The 21,984-nt window shown below is 40.7% G+C and overlaps 1 protein-coding gene across 2 annotated transcripts in view; it reads left to right on the top strand.

Annotated features, from left to right (window-relative positions):
- The window catches only part of LOC111669740 (carbonic anhydrase-related protein 10-like), a 108,330-nt gene extending 86,654 nt beyond the window's left edge, over window positions 1-21,676 (top strand). Inside the window, exons 5-9 of one of the 2 annotated variants that reach the window (XM_023426185.2) lie at window positions 5,115-5,210; window positions 5,660-5,732; window positions 8,215-8,369; window positions 11,323-11,497; window positions 19,906-21,676. In XM_023426185.2, the coding sequence (XP_023281953.1) occupies window positions 5,115-5,210; window positions 5,660-5,732; window positions 8,215-8,369; window positions 11,323-11,497; window positions 19,906-19,928 (522 nt within the window). In that variant the 3' untranslated portion in view covers window positions 19,929-21,676. Of the gene's footprint in view, window positions 1-5,114; window positions 5,211-5,659; window positions 5,733-8,214; window positions 8,370-11,322; window positions 12,229-19,905 lie in introns of those variants that run through there. The other variant, XM_087179293.1, reaches the window with a different exon arrangement.
- Window positions 21,677-21,984: the final 308 nt, after the last annotated feature.

The following is a 21,984-nucleotide window of genomic DNA, read 5'->3' as shown; positions in this document are numbered from 1 at the left end:
GGGGCTGGGCTCACCATTAGTTCAGATGGTCCAGGCATTTTCACATCCAGCAGACACGAGGCCACATTAGAACTCCTTAGGAGTCATGTTTCTGGCTACTTGATGAGGATCGTTTTAAAATTCACCCTCCTTTTAGCTCTGTTTTAGTCCCCTCCATCTCCTGGGAAAAAATCTCTCTTTTTGTAGCTGTTACTGCTTCACTGTGTTCACCAGCTTGTCCCTAACTGTGTCTCACGTCAGGTATGTGTCACAGTCTGCTCTGCCCCTCTCCTGCTCTGCTGCTCAGCCTAACTGCTCTCACCTGCCGCTCTCACCTGCTCACCATCTCCATCAAGCCAGTAGATATGAAGCTTCACTCCACTCACTCTTTGCCAGATTGTCTTCGCTCTCATGCCTGACTCTCCAGCACTTGTTCCCGGGCTGCTAACCCGGTATCGACCCGACTTGCCTCCGACCTTCACCTCACGTCTCAGCCCCGGTGAATCCACCAGCCTTCTGTCCCAGACTACGAGTATTGCCTGCCTGTTTTCTGCTCCTCGTCTGCCTGTGGCTGGTTGGCACTCAGCCTGTTCCTGCTCCACCAAGAGACCCACCTTGTCAGCTTCGCCTCGCCAGCTCACCTCTTCTGGTGACGTCAGTCCCACCGACTCCGTCTCAAGGTCCGGATCTACACCCCGCCATACTCACCTGAATCCAGTTCTCTGCTGCCATCCTCGTGTTAGCTGTGTACCGGTTTTGATCTGCCAAATAAAGACTTTCCAGACTAAAACCTGGTTCACTTGTGCTGCTATTGGGTTCTCTTCATACCCGTTACAGTATGAACAGTGTGTTTATCACAGCTTTTGCTTGCTGTTTCCCATTACTCATCAAATTGATCCATTTTAACATATAAATATTAATTAGTTCAGCTGGGGAAATATTGTGGTCATGTTTAAAAGAAACGAACATTGACTGTTGCTAGGAAACAAGATGCAGCCAGAGGTCTATCATGTCAAATTCTCCTTTCTACTAAAAGGTGGTGTGGTGCTATAAAGATTTAATGGCACTGACATGTACTTCGCACACATTACTGAGACAGCGGACCGCGGGACACGTCCACCCCTATGTATGAAATTTGTTGTAGGTATTTGAACAAACAGGTCATGAGTCTGAAATATATGAACACTTCAAGTTGTTCAAAATATGTATTTACTGTTAGAAGTTAAAAGGAGGTTTTGAAATGTAGCTTTACTTGGTTGGTTGTTTGTTTGGCTGGCTGGTTGGTTGGTTAGCTGATTGGTTGGCTGGCTGGCTGGTTGGTTGGTTGGTTGGTTGGTTTATAAATAACATGGACACGTAGAAGGAATTTATTTAAATGTAATCTCTAGTTCTAATGCTTGGTCATACCTGCATTTAAAATGGAAATTTTGTGGTGTAGTTCACTATGACCATTGACTGTGACCGTTGACCAATAGCAAGCCGTACATTTTGATAAGTGAAGGTGATCAGGTAAAGAAATGTACCAAAAGTGCATAGTAAGAGCTTAGTTAGAAATGTTAGGAGAGGAGGTGCTGAGTCTTCACGTTGACGACAGGTTGCAGGGACGTCCTGGTTCTGATAGGATTCAGTAGCTTCTTCCACCATCAGGGAAGCACAGATGAGAAGCCCTCGACACAGTGCTGACCTTTCAGAGAGTCGAGAGGCCAAGAGTCCAAAATGGAGGAAGCCACTCTGCCTGTTTCTCATTGGCTGAATAAATTCAGTCAAAGTGAAACTTCTCCCTATGTTTCTGTATCTTTTCCAGTGTCCTCTATTATCTTAATATCAAATCTTTCTTGATTCTATTATTTCATCATATTTGGAATAATAAATATTCCTGATCATGGAAAACTTCAATTCAGTGACCAAAACCTACGAGGGGGATGGCTTCTCCTAACTTCTATTTCACTATTGAGCAGCAAATACCTGCTGCTTGTCTTACTGGATTCATTTTCATCTACTTTCATGTCTAGCTTGGGTTGCTATGGAAACGACATTGAGTGCCAAGTGTCAGCTATGAGAACTGCATGAGAACAGGATCTAGATTTTAATTTTTCAGATGACATTTGGGGCCTGGCCCTGAGCAAGATACACCCCTCTGCTATATGCACTTATCCAGTTCAGGGTTAGTTCATCATACTCCTTCACTCCTTCACACTCTTTCATGTGTTCTGGTTGTTGATTTTTGGAAATCAGTCTTCTAAAACTTTTCTGAAATTTGACAATGTCCCGTTGAGCCTAGCCCTCTGACTGCGGTATTTGATGTCCCCCCAACAAATTGATTTTGCCCCAGACCAGACAAGGTGAGGTAGCCTTCATCTCTTTACTGACTCGATGAGCTATACTACTCAAATGCAGGAACGCTGCCCCGCCCTCTCATTCCCACCGGACTAGGAATGATTATGGGATGTTTTAAACTTGAAAAAAAGTTATTCTACTCAAAAGCCACTGACTGTGAATTATAAAGTATGGAGTCTTTTTTTCTATTTTTTAATAAACCTGAGACTGTTGTCTCCGGGTAACTTAGTTAGCTTTCCTTTTTTGTAACAACTTTATTGGTAAAAATATATAAAAAATAAAATATATAACAAAAGGAAAAAGAAAGAAAACATGATAGTAATGTAAAATAGTTTAAAATAATATAGTAGTGATATTGTGAAAATGTATTATTTATAGATTTTACACAATATGATAATTTTAAATATATCATTATACTATAATAATATAATATACATATGATCATATAACATATTTCATTGAATTGAAATTTTCATATGCAATCATTCTGGTCATTGTCTTTTATGGGTTAATATACGATTGTGTGTGCAGGGTTAAGTTCTATGCATGTGTTTGTTTGTTGTACTTGGTGTTGGGTTTAAAGGAAAAATGTAACTGCAACACAAATGCAACATAAATAGGGTTGGGGTTAGGGTTCTACTATATCTTATCTTTGTTGCATCATTCACTTTAATTGAACCTCCTCAGAGTAAAATCTGCTCTGCAACAGTCCCATGGTTTACGCCACACAATAATGACAAGAGTCAATAGTACAAATACATATTTTCAATCAACTGTGTGAACTTACTGTCCCACTAGTGACTGAGCTAACGAGTCTGCTGACAAACTGTTAGCTTGCAGCCTTTTCCTTCTTCAGTAACACTTCACTGAATGAATTCCCTATTGATCCAGCACCAGGGTCCAGATTTTCCTTTAGACGTCAGATTGTGGTCCGCATGTAGCCCAATAACACTGTTTCACTACATTTCCATTCATGGATCATGCCTGTAAGTGGATTTAAACCAAGGACCTTCTTGCTATGAGGAGACGATACTAACCACTGTGTATAGCCTTAATTTTTTCCACCAAATTAAAACTGAAAAAAACTAAAGTACAACTGAGGCTTGAAGCTGAAAGAAAAAAGAAGCACTCCAGCAAGAGAGTGCAATGAGGGCATAAAACCAAGATTAAAAAACACACTGAAAGCATTGCAATGGCAGTTGCAAATAATTCAGGTTTATACAGGCTCACTAAAACAAATTTTACAGCCAAACACAAAAAGCTCTGATAACAAAAAAACTGTGCAGTTTAACAGCAGCAGAGCTGGAAAATATTAGAGGTTTCTTCACAGTGTCTGCACTCATCAGCAAAGACTCTGGACGGACTGAGAGTCAATGACTGTGCAAGGCGAGGGGCACATTACCAACATAACTGTATCCATAGATTCTTGTTTTGTACAATTGCATTAGTGGCCTTGCTACCGGGGATATTATAATTAACTGAAACTAAACTAACTAAAATAACGAAAACTGAATGTGAATGACATAAAAATAAAAACAAGGCTTTATAAAAAAAATTACTAAAATAAACTAAAGTTATAGAGAAAATGTCTTTGGTTTTTGTCTTTGTCAGTTAATTTCATACCTGGTATTTTGACAGATATGACAGTTTCTAGCTGTATCAGGTGGAGCAGTATCTTACCAGCTTTCTGGCTCTCAGCGTACAACCAGTAAATGTGCACTTTAAGTGTATTTATGAGTATTCAAGTCAGGTATTTTATTTATGAGCCACAGAGCTGCAGCTCCTACGACTACTTCATTTTGAGTTGGTTCATCTGAATGAATCAAACATCTAGACGTTGCTGGGTTTTTGAGTTATTTCATGTTTTTTTCTCTCAGATTGACTCGACCTGCATCTCATCTCAGAAACACAACTACACACATTTACACAACTTGTGTCAACTGTTTACATATTTGTGCCCAGATCTACATTTTCTGTTGTTGTTGTTGTTGTTGTTGTTGTTGTTGTTGTTGTTATGTCCAGTTGAATTGTTCTGGTTAATGACTGAAACACACAAACACACATCCGTTATATTTGCCTTTTGTTGATGATTGTTCATCTCTCCTCAGTGAATATGTTTTTAAAATGGTTTGATGCTTTGTTGAGTTTTTATTACAGAATACTTTTTCTGACCTTTTTGAATGTCACCCCTGACCAATACCACAAATTACAAAAAACTAAAATTAACACTAAAGCTAACAAAAAACTAAACTAAAACTGAGAATTTTCAAAAAAATAAAACTAAACTAAACGAGCAAACCTGCTTTAAAAACGAATTAAAATTAAAAAAATTAAAAGCAAGACGTCAAAATGATGAATAAAAAAATTGCTTCTCTAATTTATTAATTTATTCATTCTTTAAAATCTTATTTAGGTTTTCAAGCCTGATTGATATTGTAATATTATGTGTCTGTGTTAATTATTTGGTCTGTTTAGTGTAACCGAGTATGTTTACTGATTTTTATCTGGTTATTTATGTCATGTTTTCGATTAATTATAAGAAACAAAATGTAATCAAATAAAAAGAGAAAAATTTTCATCATCATAAATTTTCAACTAACTAACCAGTTTTCATTCGGTTGGTCTATAGCAAATCTTGAAATGTTGTGCTGTCGTGATAGAAAGTGTTAAAAATGAAACAGGAAATTTGCAAATTAATCAAAGCTGAATGATCCTGAAAAAATATCCATTAGTTTCAGTCTGCTTGAGTTGCTGTAATTTAGCTTGTAATGCTCTGTGTCGTTGTGTCTCTGTTTCAGGTCCAGCTGATCCATTACAACCAGGATCTGTACGCCAACTTCAGCGAGGCAACGAAGAGCCCTCATGGCATCGCTGTGGTCTCCATATTCATAAAGGTCAGTGTGACCTGCAGGGGAACAGGCGAAGGGCCAGTTAAGAAACAAATACATCTGTTAAAGAGATGATTTGATTATATGACCACAGAACAGATAGAACAGTGTGTGGGCTTGTTTTCCTATATTGGTGGGGTCTTAAAACTGGGAGCCCACTATACTTGTGGGGACCAATAGCTTTGTGGGGACCAAAGTGCTGGACCCAAGTTTAAGTGGCTGTTTGAAGGTTAGACTTGGTTTTAGGGTTAGGGTTAGGCATTCAGGTATGATGGCTAAGATTAGCGCAAGGCGCTGTGGAATGCTTTATGTCTATGACAGGTCCCCATGAATATAGTCAGAAGACAAAGATGTGAGTACTTCTGCAAATGTGTGTGTGTGTGTGTGTGTGTGTGTGTGTTGTACAGTGGTTTGTGATGAATATTTGATCTCCCTCTCTCTTTGTCATCTCACAGCTCTCTGAAAACTCCAACGCCTTCCTCAACCGCATGCTCAATAGAGACACAATCACCAGAATCAACTACAAACGTAAGATTCACATACACACACACACACACACACACATATATCGCTCATTCTCTCTGTGTGTCTCTCCTCCCTCTGCCTGTTTTTTTTGTCCCTAGACAAGTTAATTCTGCTTTGAACATCTACAGGACTGTATCTGCTTCGTAGTGTAAATGAGATCTTTAAAAATGCTCCATATGATCTTCAACACTGTTTGCTTCATAGTATGAGATGATTATAGCAACTCTTGGTTCTATTTTCTCCTTTGTCCAATGAACTCTTGGTGTCCAATGGGCATCTCATTGGCTGTTACAATGCCTTAGATAAAGTGGGAGAATGTGACTTTCTGAAGCTGTGAGATGTTGCATGCAAACATTTGCTAATTGGTGCTGAACACAAAGTATCCTACAGCTGAGGCTGATGGGAACAATTCAGTTTAGCAGGTATTTGGTCACAACCAAAGTGCTGGACAATTTTATGACATTTTTACAATATTTTTCACTTAAAATGATAAATGTAGAACATCATGGTGGCAGAAAAGGAAAAGTCAGAATCATCCTCTGGGACCCGTGAACATCTGCACTAAATTTCATTCATCCAGAATAGTTGTTGAGATTTTTCACTATGGACCAAAGTGGTGGACGGACCAACATCCCTAGAGCCACACCACTAAATACTAGTGCTAAATACTAAACATGCTCATCTTGTTTCTCTAGTAGAGACAGTTGAGAAGGAGACAATCATTTCCTGTAACTGTGGCACATGGGTTACACCACCACAGGTCTGAATCTGTTCTCTCAGATTATGATTCTTTCACCCCACCACAGTCACAGTGACTGATACTTAATTGTTTGTAGGTCTGTAAGCACTTAAATGGCCCAGTATAGTGCTTATGCATTTTTTTGGTATCTATGTGTTTTTCCAACAGAGAAATCAGGAAAAAATGATCTTTTAAGAACCTGTTTCTGTCGCAGCAACAAACGTAGAAGACAGGAAGTGTACACCATTTCTCCCCATTGGCGCTGCTTGCAATGCATCATCTTTTGTTACAGAGTATTCTTTGCTAGTATACAATTCCTTCTTGATAATAGCAGACCTGTCAATGTAACATAAAAATCACAGACAAACACACACACAGGACTTTTACAGTGTTCTCCCTCAGCAGGAAAGCGCTCTTAATTTCACGCAAATCAGTGGCACATCGCCTCAAACTGTCGTCCAACCTCGTTGTCAAGATGTATGACCCTCTGGAGTGTTCCCTCAGGTTAATGGAGCTAAATATAGCAGCGCCACACTGATACACACACACACACACACGGCATCTTGTTTTTGTCACTTAGGAGATCATTACAGTTCCTTATATTAGTCATTAATATTAACCAAGAAATAATAAGCTATAACCACCTTTTTTGGCCACCAGTGTGAAGTTAGTCGCCATAATGCGATTGTGTGATTAGTCTCTGATTACAGTTTTTCTCAGTCGCTTTGATGTAATTCACTCATCAGTAACATCGTTCTCACAACTCTTAATGCAGTTCTCAAAACAGTTAATGCATTTCTCGTAACACTAAACCACCAGTACAAAAGCCCGACCTCTCAACAGATCACTGTCCTGTCACTTAAGAACACTGTATGGAAATATATATACAAGCCAGTTTTAGCCAAATATTTACTATACTGAAAAAAGTGTTTGGCACTTGATGCAAATATTTATTTTTTAGATGTTTTCATTATATTTTCAATGCAGTGTTTAGTTTTGCAGCAGATTTGTGGCACTTTGCACTTTGTGTGCAATTTTAGTGAATAAATTCACACCATACAGTATATGTATATGTATATACATTACTGTATATATATTTGTGTGTGTGTGTGTGTGTGTGTGTCTGTGTATGGCCTTGCTCTCTCATACATATTTGAAAAGAGTTTAAAATGATTTGATTGAAAACACTAATGCAATGCAGGACTGTATCAAAGTGAGTGGGAGGTCTGTCATTCCATGTGATGAAGCTACAAACTCTGAGTTGTCAGAGTCAGATAAGAAATGCATCAACACAATGAGAAAACCTCTTTAGTAGTGAACTACGTGTGGATACAAATGAAGCTTGTACAAATACAATAGGAAATGCTAATTACTGTGGGGAAATGATGATCTGTTTTGAGAACTGCATTAAGAGTTGTGAGAATGATGTTTCTGACGGGAGAATTGCATCAAAGCAATTAAGAAAAACTGCAACACAAGAGCACACACACTTTCTCTGCTCTAACATAACATTATGCTTTATCTCAGCCAGGAAAATCATTCCTTTTAATTTGTCCAAACATTATACATTTACACAGTGTTCTACATCAACCACACTAACACACACACACACACACGCACACAAACACACGCACACACAGTTCATCTCCTCTTTTTTTCAGAGCCTGAATACAACAGACTTTCACACAACACACTGCAGCGCTTCAACACTCTCTTCCTCCCTCTTTCTTCTTCTCCTCTGTTTAGATGATGCGTTCCTATTGATGGGCCTGAACATAGCCGACCTTTACCCTGACACCACACGTTACATCACTTACGAGGGCTCCATCACCATCCCGCCCTGCTATGAGACGTCCACGTGGATCCTCATCAACAAGCCCATCTACGTGACACAGATGCAGGTACGCGAGCGCAGTAAACATAAATGTGACATGGGGGAAAAAATAATGGCTGGGGCTAAAAATGTAATTTCTAAATTCCTTGCGCGCACAGGACGCTCTGAATTGCAAATTATGACCTCATAACCTGTAACTGAAGGCATCTGCTTTTTCATGAGTGCTTTAGATAAAAGAGGCTGTAACGGAAATGGAATGAAATGCAGTGCACACACACACAAAACCATCCGAATGTTAACTTGCACTTCTATTGCCTCTCAATGTTCTGAGGCTCTGTGAATGTCCTCTTCCTTCATCTGTATCTTGAAACCACCTGTTCTCTAATGTGAATGAAGTAGATTTTGAAGGTGATGTAAAAAAACATCATCTGCATGCAGTCACAGTGACAGCTATACATCTAAACATCATAGGTGACCAAAAATCCGCTTTATAACACCGACGAGCAGCTGGATTCAAACCTGTTTCTTCAAATCAGGAAGCTCACCAACAAAATGCAGCGCAATGCAATCTAGTGCAGCGCTCAGCTGCAATGTAATCAACTGCCATATACCATCTATCATTTACTATCACATTCTTTACTTCCTGTGCTCACTCACTTGTCCTTTGCTCTCACTTGTCTGTCAGCTCTTTCAATCTCTCTCTCATCATCATCGTCCCCTTTCTCCTTCATCTCTCTTTTTTTCTTTTATTGTTTAGTTTCTTCTTCCTGACACTTTTCACTCCTGCCGTGGCAGAACTGTGGAACTCTACAACTGCCTTTGTTATTCTTCGTTTGTAGTATTTTGTGCAACTAATCAATTGCAGAGTATACAATGTGCTTCCTGTTTACACAGGCTCACACATGCCCAGTGTACGTGAATGGTCGTGTTTTATGTGTTTTCATGTGTGTTTTATGGACGGACGTCTGGACGGAGATCGTTTTCGTTTTGAATGTAAAAATGAAAATGAAAACGCAGTAGTGTGGACAGAGCCTTAGATCCACAGGAAGATCAGTGCACTGTCGGTAGTAAGGAGCATGTTGGACTGGACTGCTCGAGTGAAGAAGGTTCTCAGCCTGTAAGCAGTAGGGTTGAGACAATAAGAATGAGACTGGTTGCAAGAAACAAGAAAGGAGTTTCCTTGGCAGGGTGTCTGGGATCACCCTTAGGGATGGGGTGTGACTCTCAGACATCCAGGAGGAGCTCAGACTGAAACCCCTGCTGCTTTGCAATGAAAGGAGCCAGTTGAGCTCTTCTCTGATTTGGAAGCGTCCTGGACTCCTTGCTCTGAGGGTATTCCTGGCAGGTCCAAATATGAGTTGACAAGCTTGAAAGGTTACACATCCCATCTGGACTGGGAATGCATTGGGATCCTCCAGGAGGAGCTCAAGAAAGTACCTCATGCCCTTTCTCTAATGTCTGTACTTTGGTTTCCACTGCAACCTGGACCTGGATCCACTGACTTCCTGTTGGCACCCAGCACACAGTTGAGTGTTTTTCACCCACAAAATAAATCATTCACCTCTGTTGGGCTGAGCTCTGCCTCACAAGTGGGATACCATATTTTGGACATTCGGTCGTTTATCAATTTATTGGCTCATAAATTAGGAAAATATAAATATTAAATAATAACTTTAAAATGAATTAAAGGCACCAGCCTAAAAAACATAGGCGAAATAGCCAATATTGGTTCAGTCTCAAATTATTACTATTAATCTGGAACTCTGATTAACCATTAACTTAATAACTATAACCAAATTACCATAGCAACAGTAGGTAAAGGTTGAAGGATTGGACTTCTACTGAGTAGAGGTCGGCAATATTCACCCTTGTGCAACATTAAACACACCAGTAGTTATACTTAAAGGCATTTAGCTACAATAGTACAGAGCAAAAGACAATGTCTAATCTAAAATATATACAGGTGTGTGTCTGTGTGTCTGTGTCTGTGGGACACAGACACAGACACAGACAAAGGCTACCAGGTACCAGGTTAGAGGGAGGAGGTTAGCAGCATGCAGGTTCTAGAACTGAGACGTACTACAGGTACGTGTGTGAACGTACAAGTACTCGATTAACTCTGTGACTAACCACAGCCTAAGCAAACAACAACAAAACATTAACCAGTTCTGCTGCTTAGCTGTGCTATGCTAGGTGAGGTTTGGCCCAGTCAGTTAACGTTGACCAGTCCTTGGAACAAACAAAGAGGTCCTTTCCAGTGTTGTTGAGGTGTCCAGTGAGTTGGGAGGCTTCCTGGTGGGGTAAAGTCCTGTCTTGCTGTGTGACTTCCGCTGTTAGCTGCTGATTCTAAAAAAAAAACTTGGTTCACTCTCAGTTAATCCTAAACAGGTCAGTGCTGTTGAGGAGAAGAGTGTTGCAGTCTGCTGTGGGAAGGCCAGCAAGAGAGAGAAGAAAAAGAACAAAGACAGAGATCTGATTTTGTTCGGTGACACCCTGGGGCGTCACATGTCACACACTCGTCCCCAGGTGTGAACAGTGAGGAACTGTGGGGAATTGAGTTCTTTGTCTGTAGAACAGAAGAAACATACATACCTTGAAAGTCCCAACATCTCACAGTTGTTCATTTTTGATTTTGTATAGATAAAGAAAATGGAAAACTGCACGTCCATAGCATCTATGTATTTATTCTTTTGTGTGGATTTTGGACAATTGTGCGTCATCCTATGGCAAAATCGTCTCACAGTCCAGTGCTGTTAAGAGTGGCTTGGTAATTAAACTCTTCCTCATTAATTAACAAAAATAACATTATGTCCTCAGGCCTTGCCTTGTTGCAAAAATGAATAGATAAATTAAAAAACTGCTGGACTTCTACACTTCCTGGAACCAGCATTTAGTGGCGATTAACTGCCGGTTAAATCAGAACATGGTGGTTACCTCTTGAATTGAACTAAATTGAGCTAAGCTGAATTGTGTCTCAGACTCCACACATTCTCCTTTAACCCTGCACTTGTCCTCCACAGATGCACTCCCTGCGCCTCCTCAGCCAGAATGAGCCCTACAAGATCTTCATGAGCATGAGCGACAACACCCGGCCCACCCAGCCTCTGCTGCAGCGCTGCATCCGAACCAATATCAACTTCAGCAAGCAGGGTCGCGACTGCCCCAATAACCGCGCCCTCCGCCCACAGTACAGAGGTAACACTGAGGATAGAGGGGGAAAGTTAAGAGCCAGCTCCGTAGTGTTTGACGATACCATGGATCTAGCAAATTGTAATTAACGTAGCATTAAGCAGCAAGTGAAGAAGCTGCAGTGCAGGCAGAGATGAAGCTAAGCTAACAGGCTAGGCTATGAAAACGTAGCTGAGCTAGCTTTCATTTCCAGCAGCACAAGCTGTCCAAGTGGAACAGACTGGCTTTTTCATGTGTCTGTGTAAATGCATCACAGATAAAGAAAGTGCCAGAAGAGTGAATGATGAGTGAAATGCTTTCTGTCTTTTCATCTTTACTAATGAACCATTTAATTCACTGAGCAGCTCAGAGGCTACCTGCAGCTACCAACGTCTTTTAAGGTGGAATGTTTTCTTGCGTGTTACTCAGTGCATGACTGACATTTGGAAATTATTCAGTTCACTTTATCTATCAATATTACAACGTTGACCATTTAATTTGTTTTTATTAGCTCTCTTGCATGGCATAAGCTTTAGTGATGATCGGATCGAAGAAAAAACTGGCGTAGTGTTGTTCTGATGCGCTCTGCCACTCCACTTATGCTTAAGAGTATAGCCTCTGGGACCACTGGGAAAATGAAATATAGTGGAGATGGCATATAGTGAACAAATAGCCCAGAATCATTCCTATACACATGCTGTTTAAATAATTTGCTCATAATAATCAAGTAGTCTGTTCACAGTGTTCATTTTGGGTCTTTTCACACATAAAGTTGATTCTGTTGCCTCAGAAAATGGATCCTCTTCTTTGTTTTAATATTTAAAAACCGCATTTCACAGAAAAAAAATTGAAAAGCAAACCACTGTAAAAATAGAAACTATCCCCTGATGTATGAAAGTCACAAAGCACCATCTGCAGTGATGTGAAACTGTGAGAAATTGCAGGAAATGAGCAGAACGTTCACTCATCCTGCAGTTAGACTTGACATTTAAGGATGCCTTTCACTGCCACCGCAAAACAGGACGGGTGCATTAATTAAAGTAGTGAAAATGTGATAATTAGCCACGAATAATTTTGTGACAAATTAAGAATTGACTTTTCTGGTTCTTAGTCTTTGTTTTACATCAGTAGCTTCTCTCTAGTTTACTTAGACTCCTAACAGAAAGATATATTAATGTGAAATCCTTCATGTTCTGAATCTGAAATAGGTTTAAGTTAGTTGTTGGTCCTTATGAATATAGAGATACAGCTTATCATGAAAGCTGCATGGAGCAGGGAAGGAAGGTTGACTGAGCAGGGCTCTTTGTCAGGCCTGTGTTGAGATTCTCCTTTGAGCAAAAGAAGGGAGAGACACATCTGAAAATAATATGTAAAGTGGAAAAAGTAAGTGAACCATTGGATTTAATAACTGGTGGAACCAATAGCCTCAAACTAGTTCTTCCAGTAGCTGCTCATCAGAGTTGCACAATGTTCAGGAGGAAATTTGGACAATTTTCTCTGCAGTACTGCTACAGCTCAGACAGATTCTCAGGATGTCTGTTGTGAGCGGCTGGTCAATCCACAACATCTCTACTGGGTTAAGATGGATTTTCTTAGTTTAGACTTAGTCTTAGTCATTCTGTAATGGATTGAGGCTTCATGCACACTAATACATATTAGTTTTAAAATGCATCACTTATGCTACTTTTAGGCCTGACCTCCACGCTACTCTTGAGCCCCGAAAACTGAAACTTTTTGAAACGCTGCTGTCTCTATTTCAGTTTGAAAACGCTGGGGTTGGGGTGACCTGATAGCTGAGTGGTTAGGGCACATACCATTTGAGCACAGGTCCTCTGAGCAGCGAGTCCCCGGTCTGACTTCTGGCCAGCCAGACATCTTGTCACTCTTGTCATTCCCCTTTTCTCTGTCCCTCAAATTCCTGTCTCTCTACACTATCCTGTCAAATTAAGGCATAAAATGGCCAAAAAAGAAAGAAAGGAAAGTCTAAGGATGCATTGTAGGGTGTATGACCAAAAATGGAGACTTTTGGAAACTATGACACAGACCCCCACATGGGTCTCCTGATTAGGTGATCAGTCATGAGTTGCAGGTTGCAAGTGTTTCTGACCTTGTTGTCTTTGCTAGCGGCTGTTCAGTTAAATTCTGCATTTTAACGCTACAACTGTCTTAGGTGTTCCTCGTTCAGAGTATTTTCTGTAACAAACCAACTGTAAAGTAGGCAGTCTGCTTCCTGTTTACACTGGCATGCACATGACCGGTGTTCAGGAGTGGTCATGTGATATGTGTTTTCAAGTGTGATTGTATGGACGGAGATCGTTTCTGATGTGGAGCTAAAACGGTCATCTGGACGGAGATCGTCTTTGTTTTAAAACGCTGGTTAAAAATGAATTAACTTTTTATCCATTTGAAATAGTCAAATATTTTGGGTTCAGTATGAAACTATGTTGGGACTAATCAGACTGTGACAGAGGACGTCAGTAGAGTAGGTGGTTCTTCATTGTGGCTCAGGACACATTTGTGTTCACACTGCGCATGATCAGATAATGTTGGCTGCGTTTACACCTGAACTTAGAGCTGACCACTTTTGATTGATCACCTGAGATGGATGTTAACACCAGGTCTGAACAGGGCCTAAGTCTCTGTCCAGAAGAGTCCAGCTGTAGGAACGGCTAAGATACTGCACTGAACCCTCAAACTCCCAGGCCTCAAACTTTAGGATGACACCCTCCACCCCCTCTCACACACACAGACACACAACCACACACACATGGGAGTGAGAGGGAGATTATATAATATATAATTATTTAATAGATGTACATACATAGACAATACACTCCCACACCATATGTGTGTGTGTCTATATATTGTCTGTCGGTGCGGATGTAAAATCAGGTATGCGTAGGTGAGCTAGTTGGAGTTAAAGAAAAGCTGATACATCACACACACACACACACACGTGGAAGTGTTGAGTGTAGGAGTTTTGATATCCTTCAGGAGAAATACACTTTCAGCCTCCTTTGTGTCCTGTGAATATCTTTGTTACTGATCTGCTCTCCACAGCATCAATGGTTTTCATGGACTTTGCTTCCTTTTGATAATGGCTCGTTACAAAACAGAGCGCCAACCGAAGTTTCTCTGTTCAAGGTCAAAGAGCACAGAGGACACGGTGACACTGAGTTGTCTGAAACTACTCTTAGAAAATAGGATGAGACTTTATGAAAAAAATTAAAGAGACACTGGCTGAGGGAAGAATGAGAATAGAGCCCAGACCGAGAGTAAACATATTCTGCACAGTCCTAGAGAACATTTGCAGATATAATATGTGGACCTAATTAAAATTGAGCTGGACGAGACGTTAGAAAAATGTTTAGTTATATCACAGGTTCTGGCTACAACATCATATCCAGGGCAGCTGTGGCTCAGCAGGTAGAGCGGGTCGTCCACTAATCAGTGGTTAGATCCCCAGCTCCTTCAGTCCACATGTTAAAGTGAACTGAACCCCAAATTATCCCTGATGTATCATCAGTGTGTGAGTGTGTGTGATAGAATAGTGCTTAACAAGGTTGTGAGCAAATGGGTGAATATGACTTGTAGTGTAAAGAGCTTTAAGTGGTGGTAAGACTAGAATAGTGCAGTGCATTAGCCCCATTGACATGTGGAGTCAGGTATGGTAGATGTAGGCAGTGCTGAGGAGAGAAACATACAGATAATAAAGGAAAATACACATAACTGTAATAAATGTGTTAAGTTCAACCTATGGTATATTAAATTGGATTCACGAATTCTCGTTGAAATTATGACACAAACAGAAAACTGAGAGCTGGGGATGTTATGACTGTGGTGCCATCAGATTAGTTTCTCATTATATTGTTATTGTGTTATTCTGTTGTTTGAATAACTAACAAGCAACTAACAGCCAAATGCTGCAGGCAAAGCTGGGATCAGTCAGAAGCAAAGTTCATAAGATTATGCAAAACAAACACAGTCTGATCTCTGGAACATCGTCTTAAACTGTGGCAGATCTGTTAGTGGACTCTGGCGTGCTGGTTGGAAACCGAGTGCTCATTGACTTCTTATCTGCCTCAGTCTCCATCCATCCATCCATCCATCCATCCATCCATCCATCCATCCATCCATCCATCCATCCATCCATCCATCCATCCATCCAACTTCCTTCACTTACAGCAAAGTCAAGCAAAGTAGTTCAGATCTACCTCAAGGCCTCCTACCGGTTGGACGTGCCTGGAAGACCAACAATGGAAGGAGGCTTCCAGGAGGCATCCTAACATGCCTGAACCACCTCCTTACCCTATCTCTAAGGCTGAGCCGAGCCACCCTGCAGAGGAAACTCATTTCAGCCACTACCCGGGTCACTAGCCAGGGCTCATGACCATAACTGAGGGTCGGAACGACGGTCATCTGGCAAATCCGTCTGTTGATCTCCTGGTTCATCCTAACCTAACTCATGAACAAGACCACAAGATACCTAAACTCCCTCACCCAAGGCAGACACTGGAATGGACACCATGAATTAATGTCCTTAACTTAAAGCTACCCTGTGGAGATTTTGGAGATATTGTGTTTTGTTTGTATCTCATGCATGTGTTCAGTGTCACATTATTCCACTGATTGACAGTCGGCGGTGGTAATGTTGCAAGAAATAAACCAACATGTTGGCAGGGGGCAGGAAAGAAGAGAAGACTCTGCTAGCTCATAAACATTGATGTCGACAAAAGAAGTTTCATAATATTCAAAAGTTTTGGATGTTACGCAGTTTGGTGTTATAACGGTGGATGTTCCCCCTGACAGCGCTGGCATAAAGACCCTGAGGCAGAGAGTCAGAGTGAGAGAATTTTCCTATAACAACTATGAACTCTGCGAACTCCATATTCATTCAGACTGAGGCATCATGACACTTAAATGAATGCAACAAGCAACAAGCTCTTAAATCACTTGAGTGTGCCACTTAAATATGAACTCAGCAAGAAAGTGCTGCATTAAGGGAAAACTGGGCCAATCAACAACAGCTAAACCTGTACAACACAGTAACCTGCCCCAGCCAATAAGTGGACATTAGTAATATCCCAGGAGTCTGCAATGATACTCATTGAGTCTACTCATTAATGTTAGACACTGAATCATTACCAAAGATAAGCCCATTGCATATAAACACAGAAAGCCTGCTTATAAAACTGTAGGATACGTCATGGGGTTACAGTCGGAGTATATATTGTACTGTAGTATTGTACATACAGCTGCACATCTCCAGTTCTGGATTGGCAAGCACTGCAAACACTGAGATAAACAAACAGCAACCTCCTCCTCGCTGCAGTTCCTCGACTGGCCACTAGAGTCTGGCTCCAACAGTGAGTCAATCCCCATAGACTCCCATGTTAAAATGTCCAACTTTACAGCAGAAATAAATGATAATGATAATTATAATTTCATGTTTACAGCCTGGTACAAAAAACAGTTTTGGTCTCTATTGCTTATTCCCTCTTCCATGACAACCGTACGGGGGGGAATTTTTATATAACTCACCTGTTTACATTTTATTAAGGCTTAAAGTTCTGTATAATGAGTGCATTGCCTCTTTGAGTGACAGGTGGGTGAGCGTATGCTTGCCACAAACTGGCATATGCAGAAGTCTCAGCTGCACACGCCCCACCGCTTTGCCCATATTTCATGGCAGCGGTGGAGCAAATCACTCTGAGCTTCATAACAGCTCTTCAGGAACCTGTGGGTGACGTCACGGAGGCTACATCCATCTTTATATACAGTCTATGGAAGCAGCCATTAGCTGTAGTTGCAGTTAAGTTGCTGATATTCTCTTGCAGGCACAGCAGTCCAACATTACTGCATTCTCCACAGAAGTGATAAAGGCGGATAATCAAACAGCAGGCCATAGAGCTGAGTTAAAAACTCTCACAGTCCACAGTGAAGCTACAGAAAGCAGACAGCACTCACTGGTGATGAGAGGATCCCTGGTGGAAATAAGCAAATGTATTTCTCTTTTGGCTCAATTTATTTTCTCTCCTTCACAGACTTAATCACTCTGAATTTTTCTTCGCCTCTCTTTCACTTTGTTCTTCTCTTGCTCACACCCATCGATTTCCACGCTGTACTTCCAGTCCTTTTAGTTCAGTCTGGTTTTCTTCATTTGATAGCAGTGGGCTCTTTGGGCCTTGACACACAAAGTTGTCCTCAATGATAGACTTTGACTGATGAAAAGTTTTGCAATGTTTTACAACTTCTGTTAAAAGTTGTGAACGTGTGCATATGTTCTGTGGCAGCGAGGAGGAGAAATACCCAATTACTCTGCCGGTTTTATACCACTCTGAATCTAGAGTGTGCTTGGAATCCAAAAGGAGATGAAGCAGATGCAGAAAATAAGGAGAAATTGAACTAAATGGTTGGAATTGCTGATTTTCAGGACTCATCAACCAGTCAGAGCTGTTTCTCACTGACTGTGCCAGATTTAACATACTGAAAGGCCAAATTGAGCAAACATTGTAGCATACACTGCAAAAACTGCAGGTGAGGGTCGGCCATAGATGTTCCAATAAAAGCCAGCTGATAGCTGGGTGTGTCAGGGCTCTTTAAGGATGAGACTGCCTTTATTTGTGTTGCTGTTATCATTAAATCAAATTTTAAAAAACAGCAGCCACAATACATTTATTCTATTAACACATACTGCCTGAGCAGCCATTGCCTGATATATCTTACCCCTCTGTGCTTCAGAACTCTGTTGTTGTCCAAAACTATTAAATTTGCTGATGCAAATCAGCAGAAAAAAGAAAAGTTATTGAGGATGAAGCTCATTGAATGTTTGAATATTAAACTTTAGTCAAGTCAATTTTATTTAGATAGTGCTGAATCATAACAGAAGTTGTCTCAGGGCACTTTTCATATAGACCAGGCCTGGACTGTACTCCCCATAATATTGTTTACAGAGACCCAACATTCCCCGGTGAGCAGGCACTTGGCCACAGTGGAAAAGAAAAAACTCATTTTTAACGGGAAGAAACCTTGAACAGAACCGGGCTCTGGGTGAGCAGCCATCTGGCTCAACTGGTTGGGTTTAGAGGGGAAGGGTGCTCAGTGCATCATGGGAAGTCTGCCGGAAGGAAGTTCAAGGCAAGCCTGAGTCAGCTCTAACCACAAGTTTAAAAGGTCCCATATACTATAAAGGTGTAGGTTCTATATTAATACTGTGAAAGTATCAAAGTGCCCAGTCCACAGAGAAATTCACGCAGCCTGTATTCAGGAACTGACTGACTGGTCATCAGAGTGCAAGTGACCTGAGACTGGGGCGATGTTTCACCATCCAGCACAACAAGGAGCAGAAGCATACAGCCAAGACAATACTGGAGTGCCTTCAGGACAAGTCTCTGACTGTCTATGAGCGTCCCAGCCAAAGCCCAGACTTAAACCCCTTAGAACATCTGTGGACGGACTGAAGATGGCAGCTCACAGATGCTTCCCATCCAATCCGACAGAGCTTGAGAGGATCTGTCAAGAAGAATGAGATAAACTGCCCAAACCCAGGTGTGCAAAGCTTTTGGAGACATAGCCAAGAAGACTCAAAGCTATAATTGCTCCCAAAGGGGCTTCTGCAAAGAAAAAGTAGTGAATGGTCAACATTTTCTAAAAACATGTTTTCACTTTGTTGTTTTGGGTGACTAAATCTAGACTGACTGGCAAACGTGATATTTTTATCCATTTTAAATTAAATCTACAAGACAATAAAGTGGGCCAAACTGAACGAGACTGAATACTTTCTGAAGATACTGTAAAAAAACAAAACAAAAAAAAACTGTCATGACTTTCAGACATCAAACAGCTAGTTTGAAAAGCTGCTGACAACTTGAAAACAAAGAGAAAGCAAATCAATGAGTTCCCAAATCAGTTGACACGTCCCAGATCCACACAACATACTAATTCTATATAGTGGGTACTACGTACTACATCGTAGTAGCAACAGCCACCTGTTACTGAATGTCATTGCCAGTTAAACTTCACAAAGAGAAAGCAAAATGATTTTCTAAATATTTTATATATTTTTCTTTCTGGAGCCTTTTCACTGCCATGCTCAGTTCATTTTGTTTCATATTTTGTGTGTGCACTCACTGTGGATGTACTACATACTCATAACCTGCACAGTTAGGAAATAGTATGGAATTGGGACAAAGTTTCAGTCTTTTTTTCCTCCCCTACCTTGCCTCTCATTATCATTTCTCAGGGAAACATTTTATTTTCACTTTATCTTTCTCTTCTCAACTTCTGAAACCTGAGGCACCCCTTTATTCTGTTTCACTGCACTCTGCTTATCCTTTCTGTACTAATTATCTCTTCTCTTCTCTTCTCTTCTCTTCTCTTCTCTTCTCTTCTCTTCTCTTCTCTTCTCTTCTCTTCTCTTCTCTTCTCTTCCTCAGTGAATCAGTGGCTCCTGAAGTAGGAGATAAAAAGATGTCAAGCTGCAGCGCCGCGAGACGAGAGGCAGGATGCATCTGAGTTTATTTCACACTGTCGATCCAAGCTGAGCTGAACAAGTGGGAGCTGGACTGAGTGCTGTTGAGCTGAGAGACAACTGACAGACAACTTAACCAAACTGATCTCAGCTAAAGCTCCACTGGCCAAACTCCAGACAATCTGCTGTGTTGGCCTCCTACACATCCACAACCTAAACACAGTTCATGCAGGCCAGCACAGTGAGGACACAGATCAGACTTTGAGTCCAAAGTGTGAAATAGACCATGAGGACTCTGATGTGTACATGGTATTGTGTTTTTATTTGTTGTGTGAACTCACAAAGACTGGAGATGTAAAGACTCTCAATCATTTTTGTTGGCTGGTGTTCAGGAGGATGGATGTTATCTAAAGACTACAGTACATCCTGTTTGTTGGTGTGACCATCACTTGTCCATATTCAAATCCTTGCTGCAAGGCAATAATGAAAATGATCATCCTCTGATTGGAGGAATTATTACAGTTCCACTGATGGTCTGAAGGCCTGGCAACACACAAACACACAACTGTGTGATGATGTGATGATATAATATGTGACATATGTAGATCTTATGGTTCTGGTATAAAATCATTTATAAGATCATTTTCAAATAGAATATAAAATGTGTAAATTTCAGATTACATAGCTACAGGAAACAGGAAGTAACTGAAACATTTTTACAGTCCTGAAGAGATGGAGTCACTGCAAATCAAGGAGGGATGAGTCACTCATTTTGCATGATTTTGCAATAGTTTACTTCTCTCCCCTCTGCAAATACAAGAGCTAACAGACACAACAAAAATGCTTAACTAAAATTGTGAATGCCTAATTCTTCAAAGCTAGTGACCATTCGCTTAACCACTTTCCCAAGATTAGCTTTTACAAAACCAGAAAAGACAGGCAAAAGTTTCCTGCTCTAACTGAAGCTCCTGGAAATGTTAGCATTTCTAGCTAATTAGCTTAATTTACTATATCTTATTTACACAGGCAAGAGGCATGTCATTGCTAACTTTATTATTTTGTAAGGTTATGGGTCACATTAGGAAAACACCTTTTTAGAACTGGAACATCCACCCTGTGGGAACCAAGCGGCAACCTCCAAGGCTGAAAAATGAAGCCAACATGGAAGTGCCAAAAAAAGTGCAGTTCCTCCAATGACCACTTGAGTCCGGCTCCAAAAGCAAATCAATCCCCATAGACTTCCGTTACGTTAAAATGTCCAACTTTACAGCAGAAATAAACATGTTTACAGCCTGGTACAAAAAGCTCCTTGGGTGTCTATAGCTTAATTTCCTCCACCATGACAACTGTACGGGGGTGAATTATTATATAACTCACCTGTTTAAATTTAATTAGAGCTTAAAGTTATGTATAATTGAGGGTGTACTGCTTTGAGTGACAGGTGGGTGAGCGTATGCTTGCCACAAACAGGCATGAATCAAAGTCTCAGTTCCATTAGCGCCCCACCTTTTCCATCTTTAGGAGGAGTCAGACAGACACTGCCAAGATGGCGACAGTGGAGCAGCTCACTCTGAGCTTCAAAACCACTTTTCAGAAACCTGTGGGTGACTGCATTTGACAGTGTTACATTTGCCAAACTCATTGGTTGTCCTCCATCATAAAATATTATTCACTTGTAAAAGTGAAGCATACTCTTTGGAAATAAAAAAAACATTAAAGCATAAATATAATCTCTATTTTCTTGTCCAAGTGTTTTTCTATAATTAGCTTCAAAACCATTGAAGTGTTATGTTATTTAGATTACATTTCTACCTAAAATGGATTATCTTCTACACTGATCACTTTGCCTGAAAGGTGTAGCTTTAACCTCAGTCTGTTATCATTATACCATGTCTGAAACACACACTCAAGACCCCTTTTACAGGGTTCTTCTTTTAAAGTGATTCAGCTGGAAATGGTGAAAGCTGAAGACAGTTTTCAAACAACTCACATAGGTCTACTTGTTCCATAAGCTTACGCTGGCTAGTTACAGCTGTCAAAATCT

The sequence above is a fragment of the Seriola lalandi genome, unplaced genomic scaffold, assembly GCF_002814215.2.
Source record: "Seriola lalandi dorsalis isolate HSWRI2012SDOR001 ecotype SW California unplaced genomic scaffold, Sedor1 jcf7180002054816, whole genome shotgun sequence".
Lineage (NCBI taxonomy): Eukaryota > Metazoa > Chordata > Actinopteri > Carangiformes > Carangidae > Seriola > Seriola lalandi.
This window is presented reverse-complemented; position numbering and strand designations above follow the sequence as displayed.